Source organism: Megalops cyprinoides, chromosome 3 (genome assembly GCF_013368585.1).
Source record: "Megalops cyprinoides isolate fMegCyp1 chromosome 3, fMegCyp1.pri, whole genome shotgun sequence".
Classification (NCBI taxonomy): domain Eukaryota; kingdom Metazoa; phylum Chordata; class Actinopteri; order Elopiformes; family Megalopidae; genus Megalops; species Megalops cyprinoides.
In genome coordinates this window covers 41879098-41893148 of record NC_050585.1, presented here as the reverse complement: position 1 = coordinate 41893148, position 14051 = coordinate 41879098, and the positions used below count along the sequence as shown (strand labels likewise).

At 46.9% G+C, this 14051-nt stretch overlaps 1 protein-coding gene and 1 long non-coding RNA gene across 2 annotated transcripts; both read left to right on the top strand.

Annotated features, from left to right (window-relative positions):
• Nucleotides 1–1591: 1591 nt before the first annotated feature.
• On the top strand, nucleotides 1592–4455 carry LOC118774090. The gene is made up of 3 exons (XR_005004807.1): nucleotides 1592–1627; nucleotides 2501–2559; nucleotides 4304–4455. It is a non-coding gene; the product is annotated as an uncharacterized LOC118774090 (long non-coding RNA).
• Nucleotides 4456–4536: 81 nt separating this feature from the next.
• Nucleotides 4537–13323, top strand: LOC118775434 (protein FAM53C-like). Its single transcript, XM_036525348.1, has 4 exons — nucleotides 4537–4617; nucleotides 4881–4938; nucleotides 7018–7883; nucleotides 12589–13323. Exons 1-4 carry the CDS (start codon nucleotides 4537–4539, stop codon nucleotides 12874–12876), a joined length of 1293 nt encoding a protein of 430 aa, XP_036381241.1. The 3' UTR covers nucleotides 12877–13323.
• Nucleotides 13324–14051: the final 728 nt, after the last annotated feature.

Here is a 14051-nt window from a genome sequence, read left to right as displayed (position 1 = left end):
CGGTTTCTTATAATGTTTCCCGCTGTTTATTTTTACTTGCACCATTTCCCACCAAATGCATTTTTATTTTAATATGTTTATGCAACAGATAGTGTTGCAGTGAGTTGGTTGATTAGTGGTGTTGGGTGACCTGCTTCACTAACAAATGCATGTGTGTTTGAAATGTGGGGCAAATGAAGAAGATAGGCGTTATGCAGGTAACCTTTGCTTTCACTGTAACTACATAAATAATAAGTCAGGATACAATGATGTACAGTAATTACATCTGGTGTACTCTGTCTAAATCTTTCCATCTTATAGCACCCAGAATGCACACAATTCACACTATTAAAACTCCCCAGTGAACTACACTGCTCCACAGCAATCTTTTGCCCTAAAAAGGAAGCATCAGTTGTCATCTTACAAAGACAAGTGATGTCCTAGACTAGTGACACTCTGACCAGATAGGCCTATAGAGTGTAAAATGTTTGGCCTCCTCTGGTATGACACGTGGTCGATGACCATGAAGTCGTAATGGTGATAACCATGAAAAAAGAACCGCATAAGTTCTATTTATCAGTTGTTCAAGAGGGTTAGCAGTACAAGGCAGCACTTGGTTTTCACATGAAAGAGAACAGATGCTGCTAGCAGCAGTCTACACTTTCAGTGGTGAAGTTCAAAGTTGCACAAAACATCACCTCTTTGCTAGGCTGATAGATAGTTAAGACTGGCAGTCTACTTAAGAAAGCTGCTCCCCTCTCTTTTGTATGGACATACTATGGTATGCTCATCACTTCATTGTTCTGCTTATGCTGATTCTATCTTGTTTTTAGTTTTGCGTCATCCTTTACCTTTTTACTTAAATTCGGCGATGTAGCCTTTTCAATCAGTTACATTTTATTTATTAATGCGGTACTAATTAATTCAACGCAACTGGTGTTGAATTGTTTGAACGGTGCACCTGCTCCTTTCTTGGGAGACAAATTAGGTCCGGCTTTCCCATGAACTACATTTCCCATCATTCCTAAAGTGTTGTTATAACGGTGCGGTTCAATGACCGACTTATTTTCATAGAGCAGACATAGGAGTTCCATTGCAGGGAATATATAAAAACGTGGTAGCTATTAATATCAAACTCAATTGTTATAATTTACAGTATATTTGTTTGTGTACCAGTAGTCGTAACAGTGTTGTATTTAAAGGTGTCGTTTCAATTTGTTTATCAGTACTGGTTAATAATCCCCCCTCGCCGCCAATATTTTTTTATGAATTCCAATCGCTTAAGGGCGTAAGAATGTTTTTTTCCTTTTTTATGGGCGATGGTGTGTATTTTATGTAGCTAGCCAGTTAGTTAGCTATCTGCATTAATATATGGTATTTGGTATTTAATTAAGACAGACTTAAAAAAGAGTCTTTAATGTCTAATTAGGATTTGTAATACATGGCTATATACATTTATATATACATGAGCTGGTTATTGCGTTTTGCAATTAATGAGTTATAACATCGGATGTCCATATTGTGGCTCGCTAGCATCAGGATATCTTCACCTCCAGTTGGTCTATCCCTTGCTGGTAGCTATTTAAGTACAGTTTCAAGGCCTGCGGTCCTGCGCTGATCGTGGTTGCTAAGGAGACTCGTCGGGCTGGTAGGTAGCTAACGTTAGCAAGCGAGAAATCTGGCTAAAACTGGAAAATAATTTAAACCATTTAATGCCGCATTACTAAAACGTTTCACTTAGTTCTGTGCATGCCTGTTCAGCGTTAATGGAGATTGCATGTAACGTTACGTTAACTGGGCAATAACAGCTAGCTGGTTAGCTTGCTAATACTGGCATTCTCAATTCGTTTTGGATGTCAGATTTTTACGAATAAGGGTGTTATGTCTAGCTGGCTAGCAATGGCAAAAACGATATGGGAGAGATCATTGTCACAATTTATTACTCCTGGGCTTTGAAATTGGGACACCGAGTACTTGCCGTCTGTTTTCTCGCATTGTACCATTGGCTGGCTTGGCAGTCAGCTTGCTCGCTAGCTAGATATCTGACGGTAAACCAAGCAAAGGTTTTCTACCAAATAACGTTATAGTTAGCTGTCTGGCTTGCTAGCGAGCTATATATTTATATTGCTTTACAAATATGACGAGCGAGCAAGCAAGCCAGCAAACGTAAGCTGCATGAGTTTCTACATGCTGGAAAGAAAGTGCATAAACCTCGTTGATTCTGGATAATCAACACCAATGTAAGCTTATGTTAGCTATAGCTGGCGTCAAATGCTAGCGCTAACGTTAGGCAGACATGGGTGGCTAATACGGCACCCAGCTATTAATAGCGCGTTATTGACATGGACGTTTCGGTAGCAGGGATGCTAACCGCCTAGCCGAAGGCTTTGCTGGTTAGATATTTAAGGTTGCCTTTCTAGCTGTGTAGCTAGCTAGCTACCATGCTAATTCGGAACCGCCCCCCCTCCCCATTTTTTCGCTTCATCCCTTTCTCACCCTCATCCCTCTCTCACGTTTCTAGGGCAACGGGCGCGAGGACCATTAAGACAGATTCTGCATCGGTTCGAGCGGACCGTCTCGGTAAGAGTGATATTTTCTATACCCAAATGAAAATGCATTTTACGAGTAACCAGCTATGTGACTAGCGACCTAGTTTGCTTTAACATTTTCCCGTGTTCCTGATTCTTCAATGCGTGCATTTATGACAGTACCCAGTACAGCTACCCCCAAAACCGAAACGTTTCTTTCGCCCGTATCTGATTCATTACGGAGAAACTGTTTTCATTTTAAGTCGTGTATGTCATGAACACCGCGCCGATGTCGATTCCGCTTTTTACAAATTTGATCTGTTGGGGAAGACGAGGTAAAGCATTTTTTCCTGTAAGCGGTTTATTTGTAGCCATAGCTTGCTGTATTTACGCAGACCGGAGCCTCGCGTACTTTACTTATACGGCGAACAGTCCAAAAGTTAGACATCTTTTTCATCGGATGGTATATCTTTTCCATTCAGAGCTATTGACTTCAGAAGAAACTCCAGCAGTTGTGTTATTAGGCTTAATACTGGCCATGGAGTTTCTCGTAATTTAGCGTGCCGCCAATTTTTTACCCATATCCAATGTAGCTAAAATGGGCTTTCTCCTGAACTTTAACAAACCTTGCTTTTTGTGTTTCAGTGACGATATTATAACTTCAGTGGTTGCTGAAATTAACTCTGTGTTGTCAAGGAACAAAGACAAAAAAAAACCACATTGGTTATGTTCAGTGGTCAAAGTTAAGACAACGAAGTGCGTTGTGGTTTGTTTTAAACTGGGCTTTTGTTGCATCCTGTTGCTCATAAACCTAAGACCCCCGGAGTCTGCAGAGACCATTGCTGTATTCGTTTTAACTAAAACATGACCTTTAACCGGAAATTTCAGAGTGCTTATTTTGCCCTTTGGTTCCAGTGTGTGTTTTCGGTGGTGGGTGGTTGGCGGGGGGGCAGGCAGCATTAGAGGGTCTCTGAGAGGAGGTGGATGAGGTAAAGAGGGGTTTAGGTCCAGGCTATCTTCAGGTCTGTCCGCCTGGACATATGGCAGTGTTTAGCTCTGCCTGGTGGGGAGTGTTTCGCGTCTGACATCTTTACTCCTTCCTCTGACCTGGTTGAGATTTAAAATACGAGGCTGGAATTCCCCAGGTCTGGACATAAGCTACTCAGAGGCCATGCACCATGCTTTTAGCACGGTCAGCTCAGGGAGGAGCAAAACAAGGAGGTGTTGGTGGTTATTAGCTGTGACTTCCACATGCCATGACTGTTACTTTGTGTGTGTTACATTCGGGTAAGGTGGGTATTTTTCCTACAACTCTTTTCAAACAGGTGAAGGGTTAATTTCTCTGTGTGTAATTCTTTCACATGATGTGATTTTTCTGTGTGTGTAATTTACTCACAGATTATGTCATTATTGTTGTTTGTAATTCTCTCACAGATGATGTGATGATTATTTGATTATTTGATATGATTGTATGTAAGTCTTACAGATGAGGTGATGTTAATGTTCACAGATTTGGTTTTGTGTGTGTGTGTGTGTGTGTGTGTGTAAAATTCTGTTACAGATCAGGAAATTTGTGTGTGTGTGTGTGTTTGTATGTGTGTGTGTGGGTGTAATGCTCTCACAGATGATATAATTATTGTGTATAAGTCTCCCAGAGTTGATTTGATGTTCTGTGTGTGTAATTCTGTCACAGATGAGGTGATGTTTCTGGGTGTGAATTTTTCTCACAGATGAGGTGATATTTGTATGTATTTTTCTCACAGATGAGGTGATATTTGTATGTATTTTTCTCACAGATGAGGTGATGGTGATGATAATAGTGTTGCTGTAAGGGCAGGCAAGGCCAGCCTGGCCCAGTGGAGGTGTGGAGGAGACCGAGCCAGAGTGGCGCTCGCAGTCAGACGGACAGACGGACGGACGCTCCCCTCCCTTCCCCTCCCCTTCCCTCTCCCCCTCCCTCTCCCCATCCCTCTCTCCCTCCCCTCCACCTCCCCCACCCCCCTCCTCTCCAGCACTCCACCGCCTTGCAATGGTAACACTCATCACTGAACAACTGCAGAAACAGAGTCTAAATGGCCACGCCTACCACAGGGCCTTCTCTCTCTGCCTGGTGAGGATGGTCTGTTCGTGTGCTGTCCTTTATCACACTAGACCACAATCTGTCCATTCATGTCTGCAGGTGTTAGATGCCTTGCCGGTATGTGTCTTTCCCTGTCTGTTAGTGTACACCATGTTTGTCAGTGCTTGTGATTGTCCTCAAGCTGTCTGCCCGTCAGCCACTTGCATCTGGTTGTTAAAACTTAGGAGAGCTGGTCTTAGCCATCTAAATGTCTGTCCCTTTCTTTCTGCTAAATGAATGTGTCTGTCTTCTAGCCTATGCCAGACCCTCACAGCCCTGGAGTCTGCCGGCCCACATATGGATTGATGCCAGGTGAGTTTCTGCAGTGACAAAACTGACACCTTTCTCATACCTTCCTCTGTCACTGGTTTCATATCCTTTCATCTTTTTTTTTTTTCACTTTGTCCATGGTGAAAAATTCATCAAAAACAACAAAGAACTACAGATACCAATTTGATTTTTCTGGGATTACAACAAATTCTGTAGTTGTCCTCTTGAAATGGATCTTCAAGTAAAATTGGCTGTTCTCACGCATTGAGCAGAACAGAATTTCACAGTGTTACTTTATGACATTTGTTTTCTTAACAGATTCCCCTCTTGAAGAGTGACTTAAAGTTCACAGCTGTACATGTTTTCTATGTGCGCTGCTGGATATTTCCAGAAGCACCATTTTAACTGTAGGTGCCCACCCTGGATTTGAACCTGTAACTACTGGGTTCCAGTCCCAGTTTCCAAACAGTCAGTCCACACCATTGTTCCTAGTGAAGGGTCTTTCCATGCTGTACTCTTTTGATCACCATAAGTTTTTGGGTCCTCTGTTTTCTGAGGAGTCCTGTTTCCTGCCTGATTGTTTTTGTTGGGAACCATCATATCCCCGTCTCACCTGTTAATGCGTCACTCAGGTTCACGAGCTGGAAAGGGAGTGTTTTAAGCTGTGGTTTATCCCCGCTTTGGTGTATAAACGACCCCCATAACCCTAAGAGGAAAGGGGGAGTGCAGTGCTGATGTTTCAGGTCTAGCTCATTACTCATCTTTTGACCTTTAGTTGACCTTTAAAGTGACCCTGTTGCGTGAGGTGAAACCGCACCTTCTCGCTGTGCCCTCAGAGAGAAACACTGTGAGCTCTCACTAGGCTTTGGGTGCTAGGCTCTCCCTTGGGTGCCTTTTGTTTTGCATCTTTGCCGGTGCCTGTTCCCAGAGTGGCTTGCATAGCTGACACATTTTTCCTGGATGTGTACTGAAGTAATTCAGGTTCATTGCCTAGTGCATGGGTGCAACCACAGTGTCCCGTCTGGGATTGAACCTTAAAACTTGTGGTTACAGGTCATTTTAAATTACCTTATACTTCCACACGAATCACGATTAGTAAAAACAGCCTTTTGTCAGTTTTAAGCATGCAGCTCCACTGCGAACTTTTGGCTCTGACTCTGGAGATGGACTCTTGGAGTAGTAGTGTAGTCTCCCCCACTGGATAACCCCAGCAGTAAGGGAGGTTTACCATGTGGGGCGATCACTTTTGCACATAGCACATTTTCTGTGCATTTCTTGTTTCAGCTGCTGAGTGGTAGTTGCTCTCGTCTTGTTGAAGTTGATAAGCTGAAATGGGGCAAATTGCACTGCAGGATGAAGTCTGGTTTATCGCTGATGAAGGCAGCTTTTACTAACTCGATGGCGGTATCACAGCACATTCGGCACTTTTGTCTGTGTGAGGTGATGCTCAGATAGGCTGCTGTTAGCTCTCTTTCCTGTAACTTTAGAGGCTGAGAGGTCTAGGTTACCTGCAGTCTCTCTGAGCAGTTTAACCAGACACCTCTCCACAGACCCCCGTGTGCAATTCCAAAACAATCTGAATGTCAACATTTTGTTGTCATAGTATACATTTCATACATTAAGGGCGGCAGTGTAGCAGAGTGGTAAGGAGCTGGTCTTGTGACCGAAAGGTTGTTGGTTCAGTTCTCAGCTGAGGCACTGCTGCTGTACCCTTGGACAAAGTGCTTAAGCCAGAACTGCCTCAGTAAATGTCCAGCTGTATAAATGGATAGCATGTAAAAATTGTCACCAGTATAAGTCGCTCTGGATAAGAACATCTGCTAAATGACATTAATGTAATGTAATGTAATTGACGGTGTGGTTGTTGAGGTTAACAAAGATTAACAGAAAACATCTTCTGTCTTGTTCCTCTGCAGCTCTGTTTTGCCCTGGTTCACCTAAAGCCATTACTTTTGAACAGTGCATACATTTCCCTATTGCATAATCCCGCTGTGCTGTTCTGCACATTGTGGGTTTTCTCCTTTACTCAGAATTTTTCACTTCTTCCAGGCACTGTTGCTAGGTGGTGATGGTGTAGATGAGGTGGTGTAGTTAATATAGTGTCTTTCTTTGTCTCCACAGAGAGTAGTTATTTGCAGCTGTGCCCTCCCTCCAAGCCCAGCCAGCAGGGGGTGCTGAGCTCCAGCTTCCCCCCTGGCCCCATCCCCCTGGGCCCCCCCACGGCGTCCTTCCCCGAGGGGGACGCCCCGAACCGGTCCCTGGCCCCCAGCACCTCGGCGACGGACCTGTCTCTCCCCGGCGCGCCCCCTCCTCCCCCGCCGCCCCCGAAACGCCACTGCCGCTCGCTCTCGGTCCCGGAGGACCTGTCCCACTGCCGCTACACCTGGCGGCCCAGCGCCTCCAAGATCTGGACTCCGGTGAAGCGGCGATGTCACAGCGGGGGTGGGGCCGGGGGGTCCTGCCCGCTGCGGGCCCCTAGTTCATCCCTCAACTCGTCTCTACACTCATCATCCAGCCCCACCTTCTGTAGCCTGGCGCTGTCGCCCGACTCCCCCCTGCCCTGGGGCTTCCCCTGGGATGCCCCGGACTCGGCCGGGGGCGGGGGGTGCTGCTGTTTTTTCCCCTCCCCCTCCTCCTGCTCCTCCTCGCCCTCCCCGCTCTGCCCGCCCCATCCGCCGCAGCGCCGCTTCTCCCTCTCCCCCGTGCACATACGGGAGGCCGCCGCCCACTTCCTGCCCCCGCCCCCGGTCCCGCCGCACCCCTCCGCCCCTCCCTCGGCCGCGGCCGCGCCCGTGCCCGTGCCCCCGTCGCCCTCCTCGGCCTGCAGCACCCCGTCCTCGCTGCGGCGGGCCACGCCCCTCCAGCTGCCCCGCTGCCACTCCCAGCCGTGCGACCTGCTTCTCCGCAAGCCGGGCCTGAAGCGCCGGCGCGACCCGGACACCCACCCCTGCGCCCGGCCCGGCCTTGACTTCATCAAGATGACTCAGGTGAGAGAGGGCGGGAAACCCACCCTAAAAACGGAGGGGTCTGACCGACACAGTGAGTGACTGTAGTGGTAAGGCGCAGGGCTCATAACCATGGCTCCCCTCCCCCCTCTCTCAGCGAACCATAAGGGTTCCTAAACATTCAGTTCTGCTTTTTCCTCCAAGGAACAGCAGTGTGGTGTAGTGGTGAGGCGCGGGGCTTGTAACCGAAAGGTCACTGGTTCGACTCCCCACTAGGGCACTGCTGCTGTACCCTTGGGCAAGGTACTTAACCCACAATCGCCTCAGTAAATATCCAGCTGTGTAAATGGATAAAATTGTAAGTCACTCTGGACAAGAGAATCTGCTGAGTAATAATGTAGCATAATGTAATGACTGAGTGAGCAGCTCCCACATGAATGACATCTCACCACTAGAGACCAAAAAGGGCAGCAGAATTGTAGCAACCAATAAGAGCCGTGCCTGCACAGTTGTTGCTTTAACACCGAGCGCTCTAGGGACAGAGATCAGACCGTAGGTCCCTGGCGTTCCAGGAAAGGTTGACAGGGTGCTGGCTGGAATGTGGAATTCATGCCTTCGTGTCCCAGCGCTCAGCGCTGTGATTTTTAGCTCTGGTTCAGAGCCTGGCTCTTTATTAGCAGCACAGCACTCTTGCTATCAGTGAATGTCAGCTACAACACAGCTCTGTACCTCACGCGCCCCAGCAGAGAAACACAGACAGAGGCCCGACCCCAAGTGTGTTGCTTCAGTAGCTTTCTCTTTTACTTTTGTAATGACCACATTGCCATTGTTCATTACTGTCAGAGGAAACACGTTCACATGAACGGATGGTTCATGAAGTAGCTGGATCAGCCAGTACAGAGGCTGGTAGTAGGGTCTGAGTCTGGCACAGTGCCTCTGCACAGTGGTAATCTAATGGACTCTACACTGGTAGGTGATGATCTGATTGCAGTCATACTGATGTCCTTTTTTGCACCACTGAAATGGTGAAGCCTCATGCCCCACCAATGTTTGAGTACGGTTATATGTAGGGTGTGTGTGTATATGTGGCAGACAAAGGAAACTAGATCTTGATCTTTATCATTTCCCTTCTCTGTGGCTTTGCGATAAGATTGTGTTATCAGCGCACGCTCAGGGGCTTTTTCTTTGGCTTTCTATTTGTGCTCGTTTTACATACGCAGTGCTCATACGTGGAGGTGAATGCGGCAGGGAGCAAAAGGGGATTCAAAGTCATGCAGAGGAGGACCCCCCGCTCTCTGATCCGCCTTTCAGTTTCCTGTTTACTCTCGAAAAAGAGTCTCTTCTGTCACTCACATGATGGAATCTATGCAAAAGAAATGCCCCCGCAACGTATGTACAGCAGAGGCCTAACAGAGCTTTGCCACGGCTGCGAGTGGAAACGCTCTTTCACTTAGGAGGGATGAGAGGAATGCTCTCACATTCAAGGACATGACAGAAGCACCCTAAGCTGGGACTGAGATGGTATGTTTTACCACAGAGGGAAGATGAGGAGAGAGGTCAGGTGAGGGGCTTTGCCAAGGCTCTCAGAGACTCTGGTAGCCATTACAGTGACCACTTCCCTGTTCCTGCAGCACTGCCCCCCAGACCCCCTTCCCCCTCAATGCACAGCTGTACCCCACTCCATTCCACATCAGCAACAGAAGCAATGTGGTGTGACTGAGTGATTTTTTTAAAGCATAGGCTAATAAGTGAGACAGTGTATGGTTTCCGGTGTAAAGCCCTTTTCAACCCAACAATAGTGGCCAAATGCCAAAAGTCAAAGAAGTATGACTGAGTCTGGCAGAACACCTCTAACACTTCAGTTCACACCTTCTCATGCACACATGATGCAGACAGATGCATGTCGCTTGCTCTTTTTGTGGCAGATGTGATGTTTCGCTTTGCTTTGGTGTGAAAATGCAGAACGGACACCAGACGAGGTTTCGTTCTGAACCAGAGCATCTGCACGAGACTGCTCAGAATCAAAATGGCTGCAGGTTTACTGACAGCAAAGCACACAAACAATGAGGCTCAACTCCTTTGGCTGGAGCTCGGCGGTGATTGGCTAATCCAAGCGGCCCATGAAAATGGTTGGCTGCATCGGGGAGCCATGCACGTATGTCATGGGATATTTTCAGTTTCATTCATACCACACTGATGGTTTCATTTTAACACTTCCACAGCTGCCTCAAAACTGAAAATTCCCATGAGTGTTGTTGTGTTGTTCAAACCTTGTACCCTTTGGCAGTGAAGAGAAGTGATTAAAACTGGTGTTTAACTGGAACCAGGTTGGTGTGAACAGGATTTGAATCTGGTCTAAGAATCCTCTTCCCTTCTCCTTTGTCTTGCCTGGACCCCCCCCTCCCGGTTCTTGTATTACATTGCATTACATTATTGTCATTTAACGGATGCTTAACCAGATTAAGTTACATAGGTTACAGGTCTTACATGTTGTCTTTATATAGCTGGATATTTCCTGAGGCAATTCTGGGTTAAGTACCTTGCCCAAGTGCACAGCAGCGCTGCCCCAATGGGGAATCGAACCCACAACCTGGTCATATATTATGCTCCTTACCGCTATGCTACACTACCACCGAGTTCTTGTATTTACATTGGGATTATCAATAGGAAGACAATATGTAGGAGCTGGAAGACTTGCGCTTCCCCGTCTTTCGTTCATTCAATGTTCAGTCAGTGCAGAGCCGCAAACTCCCTGTCTAAACAGGAATTGGGGAGGAGTTGGGGTGGGTGCAGCTCTCTGGCCAGCATTCTGTCACTACCCCTGGAGAGAAGCATTCCTCTCCTCCACTAACACTGCATGCCACTGGAATTGAGGAAGCTGGGCAGTTAATCCACGACCGTTTTGCAGAAATGGCAGAGAGGTGATTTAGAAATGGAAAGCCAAGTGAGGGTTTTGGCTCCGGTGGTAAACAAGGAGGAGCCCAGCTTCAGATGGCTTCATAGCGGAGTGTGTGATGGCTAAATACAGCAGTGCAAATGTGTATGGCGAGGAATTTAGCCTGCTCTGGGTACTACGGTGAAAACAGGCCTTTGAGTTTTAAATCATAATTAAAACACTTGTCATGCTCAGCTGTTGGAAATAACTACCTAACAGTTGTACAGTAGTTACAACTGCCATCACTTCACCACCTATGCGTGAGACCCTTGGGTCTTGGGTTAGATCTATAAAAAAAAACCTGTTAATGTTCCAAAACATTCAACATTGAGATTGACCTACACAATGGGGCTAGTCAGGTGACCATGTGCTACTGACCCTGCAGCTTTATTGTGCCCCCATCATCCCCATAAAGTGGGTGGACAAATTGGGGGGGGGTTCATGGATGATTGACACTGACAAGTACAGAGAGGTCCTAGCAGAAGAAGGATCACCCTCCTCTTGCCCAGACCTGCCCCTTCTACTCCTGCTGCTTCTCAGCCTTGATCAAGCAGCTGTACATATCCCCCCCCCAATCTCCTGTCACCCCTCAAGATCCCGCTACGTTGCATGCCAGCCCCTCTCTGTTTCCTACCCCTTCTTCCTCCCCTGAGCTGAGCCGTGATTGGCAAGGCTCCAGACTCCCTGACAGCAGCCAGCACGCTGGTTGGACGACAGGAGTCACACTGACTTTCATTTGCATATGCTTTGCATACAGCTGCTGACACTGAAAGGCTTGGAGAAAAAAAAAGCTAGTCGGTCTTTCTCTTTCTCTCGCTCATGCTCACTCTTCCTACTTTCACTTCCCTTGTCCCAGTACTTGATGACAGCCTCTGATGGTTACATACTTGCTGGGGACGTTTCGCCCTTGTTGTTATTTGCTGAAGTGAAAATTTTCTGTTGACAGATGCGGTTTTGAGGTAGCTCACTTAGATGCGACTGCATTTTCACTGTGATACAGCTCCTGCAGTGTCTGGGGTCAGTGCATCTCTTGTCTGCTGCACTTGCGGCACGTGTGGAAAAAGTGCGCTCGCTTGTGTGAGACGTCTGACTCAGGGTCTAGCTTGTGTTTGCTCGCGGCTTTGTCTGTCTGCATGACCGGTTGGGCAGACCAGCTGTAGAGTGCTGACGTGCTGACTAAGCATGTTCACACAGGTGCACTCTGGGAAAAGGCATGCATTGTGAGGTGCTCTTAGCACTGATGCATTCTGGGAAAAGGCCACATAGGTTTCCTCCCACTGGCGCTGCTCATTGCCATCAACCAGTTGCAAGGCCCTAATGTCAAAACTGCCATAGAGCTTACTGCAATGTGTCTGGCTTATCAGTTGCCAGTCACCTTCCTATTACTTAGTACTGTGCAACCTCTCCCTATGCCTGCCTAGTCCGGGCAACACCCAGAGACTTTGGGGTGTGTGTGTTTAATTGCGCTGTACAGGGTAGGAGATAACTGGGGCACTCTTGTAAAACATCAAGCCAAATCCCATTTGGGTACACGTAAAAGCCAATTCTCTGTAAGGTGTCTCCGAACTTTGAGTTTGTGTCACTGTATGTGTGGATAAAGAGCTGTGTTTTAAATGCAGAGCTGACATCAGGCCCCTGTTCGCTAGATGCTGTCTTTGTGGGCTGTCAAGCCGGGTAAAGAGCTGAGGGACTGATCTGTCATTCTGAGTGTGTAACGTCTGAGCTTACATGTTGGCTGAGTAGATCAAACAAGCCTGAGATGACTGCTCACTGTCCCCTCCCGATGCTCTTTCTCTCTCCCCCCCTCCCCAGACTCGAAGCGGGGACCCCCTGAGCTGCCTGGAGCGCGGCCGGCTGGGCTGTGGCGGAGACGTGTACGTGGGCCTGGAGCCCTTTTTGGGAGATTTCAGGGGCTCCATCTCCCCGGCGGAGGGGCTGGGGAGGTCAAGCATCGGACCCCTGAGCGAGAGCGAAGAGGAGGAAGAAGAGGAGGAGGAGGAGGAGGAAGAGGAGGCCAAGAGCGATAGCGACGGGGGGCAGCAGAGCGTCTTCGAGAGGGACTGTACAGAACTGGACTTGACTCTCATAGAGGAGAATTGAGAACAATAATTGAGAAGCCCATTCTCCCCTCCATTGCCAGCATTCAACAACCCCCCTGCGGCCCCCCCAGGAAAGGCTCTCAGGAACACAGCTGCCCTCCCAGGGGTCCCAGGCAGGGGGTCATCAATAAAATGGTCATAATAATAATAACAATAAATAATAATAATAATAATAAAAACAAACATGAATACAGGTAGCCATGGACACACTCCCGCCAGTGGATTACATTCCAGGACCTGAGATCAGTTGCTGAAAGGCCCTTAAGTGTTAAATAACCTGAGTGCAGGACATGCCAGCTGTTCCCAATGGTGTGGGAGGGGGTCCTCCAGGGACACTTGGGCTGATATGGGAAACCTGAGGAAACGCTGGATGGCTTAACGCAGCTGGTCCCTGGCTTTCTATTTTCTTTGTCTTTCCTCTTAATTGTGACCTTTCTTGGCCGTAGGAAATTTCTTTCTCGAATGATAATGAATTTCTGTGTGTTGTTCATTTTTTTTTCTTTTTAAATGCAAAAAGGCAGTACTCCATTGCACATTTTTTTCTGCAGTTCTTTCTACTGATAGCATAAGCCTTAACAACACGCCAGAATTTTTTTCTACTGAAACAGTACTACTACAAAATGTTTGTTTTATTTTCCTCTTCAGTTGTTTTCATAAAACCTTTCAAGTCTTTACTCAAACTCAAATTCTGAAAAAAAAAGAAAAAATGATAAAGGTATAAAATGGATGATTGATGCACTGTGTTTGAAAGTGTAGGCCTACATTGAAACAGAAGCTACAGTAGTATTCTGAAGGGCACAATGTAATATTGTATTGTACAGCTACCTTTTGTTTAAAACAGGTTATTTTGTGTGTGTGAAGGTGACAGCTGGGAGACTGGGCAGGTCGTTACTGTCTTTTAGAGATGTTTTCCTTTTTTTATAATTATTATTATTATTATTGTATGTGTTACAAGATGAGAATTTCATCTAATGCAGTTTGTGTACAAATAAAGTTTATTGGAGATTATTTTACAAGGAAGGATGTCCTGTGGTCAGTGGTCTATGAGGACATGTTTGAGCCTCTTTCTCCTTGTTTGTGTGAGAGAATGCGGTGTTCTGATTTGCTGGTTTGTACCTAGCAAAGAGCAGCTAAGGTAGCACTGGAGGCTCATTTGTTGTGTTGTTTCTGGCAGTT